Genomic DNA, 1,696 nt, shown 5'->3' on the forward strand with positions numbered 1-1,696 from the left:
GTCCTTGTTTGAGTCACTTTCCCCCAGGAAAAAGTTTTCTTCCTAACGTTTTTTTCAGGGCAGATCTCACCTCCTGGTTCCTAAGAGTGTAGATGAAGGGGTTCAGAGCTGGGGTGACAGCGCTGTACATGAGAGACACTTGCACATCCCTTTTAGAGGAGCTTCCTGAGGTGGGCGGCGTATAATTGAAGAGCACTGGTATGTAAAACAGTGCCACAACGGTGAGGTGAGCGGCACAGGTGGAGAAGGGCTTCCACCTTCCTTCCTGCGAGTGGGCTTTCTGGAATATGGAGGAGATGATGTAGAGGTAGGAGAGGACTATGAGAGTGAAGGGGCCTAGCACAACACATGTGGTGACAGCATTGAGGAGGGCCATGTTGAGGCTGGTACCACTACAAGCCAGATTCAACAGTGGCTTGATGTCACAGAAGAAGTGATGGATGTGGTTGTGGCCACAGAAATTCAGGTGAGAGGTCATGACTGAGTGCATCATGGCATGCACAAAACCAGTGGACCAGCTGGCCACAGCCAGCAGCAGACAAGTCCGTGGGGTCATGACAAGGGCGTAGCGCAAAGGATTGCAAATGGCCACATAGCGGTCATAGGCCATGGTGGCCAGGAGCACCGCCTCAGTACTGCCCAGGAAGTGGAAGAAGTGGAGCTGGACCAAGCACCCACCAAAAGAGATGGGCTGATGCCCAAAGAGAAAGCCAGTCAGCATCTTGGGAACGGTGACTGTAGAGTAGAAAATGTCCAGGCCGGACAGGTTCCCCAGGAAGAAGTACATCGGTGTGTGGAGCCGGGGCTCAGATATCACCATGGTCACGATGGCACCGTTTCCCAGAAGAGTGGTCAAGTAGAGCAACAGAAAGGAGATGAAGAAAAAGTGCTGCAGCCCCTGGATATCAGTGAGGCCCAAAAGGATGAACTCGCTGACCTCCGTCTGGTTCAGCATTGCTAGAACGATAAGAAGCAAAGGCACAAAGTCAAGGTTCCACAGCTGGGAGGAGTAACAGCGATACAAACCCCATTTGTTTCTGTGCTGTTTTAACACAAACAAATGCAGGAATGGGCAAAACATAGCACATGCAATCAAACATAAAAGCTGCACGGCAACTCAAGAAATTAGCATGGACAAAAAGAACCTTAATGTAGCCTTCTCCTACTATCTGTCTAGAACAAAGCAAAGAGTAAAATATTACAGAGGGGAAAATACTGAAGTGAAAACTTCCACCTAACGCAAAGCGGCAGAGCATGTACGATGTAAAACACTGCTGCTTCTCCACCTTCGGCCACATTCATATTTCAGCTCTGCTCATCTGTAACTTCCTGCGACAACCTTTGATCTCATCTCATTCTGCTGAGAATAAAGGAAGAGGGTGCCTTAGCACGGGATCGCAAACTGGTTTTGTTATTGCACGGTATACTTTGCCTAAAGAATGTCTTTTTGTTGAGCAGCAGCAGATGAATGGGGCAAAAGCCAGCGTCTCACCTCCTACAACACCGTGATGGCGCAAGACTGAATTTGTGGGAGCCAAGTTAGCTGGTGCAAGTTCCAGAGAAACTGGCTCATCCCACTGAAAGCTGGTCGTACGGCCCCGCGGAGACAATATGGTCAGTTCTGTCAGTATCGCTAGTCGTCTTAAAATGCAAATGAGTATGCACATGCTTCCACTTTTTTTCTGTTTCAAGTGAG

At 49.1% G+C, this 1,696-nt stretch overlaps 1 protein-coding gene across 1 annotated transcript; it reads right to left on the reverse strand.

Moving 5' to 3' along the window:
• Nucleotides 1-13: 13 nt before the first annotated feature.
• Nucleotides 14-955, reverse strand: LOC104614385 (olfactory receptor 12D2-like). Its single transcript, XM_010295600.1, has one exon. The coding sequence runs from the start codon at nucleotides 953-955 to the stop codon at nucleotides 14-16; it is 942 nt and encodes a 313-aa protein (XP_010293902.1).
• Nucleotides 956-1,696: the final 741 nt, after the last annotated feature.

The sequence above is a fragment of the Phaethon lepturus genome, unplaced genomic scaffold, assembly GCF_000687285.1.
Source record: "Phaethon lepturus isolate BGI_N335 unplaced genomic scaffold, ASM68728v1 C13679538, whole genome shotgun sequence".
In the NCBI taxonomy this organism is placed as follows: domain Eukaryota; kingdom Metazoa; phylum Chordata; class Aves; order Phaethontiformes; family Phaethontidae; genus Phaethon; species Phaethon lepturus.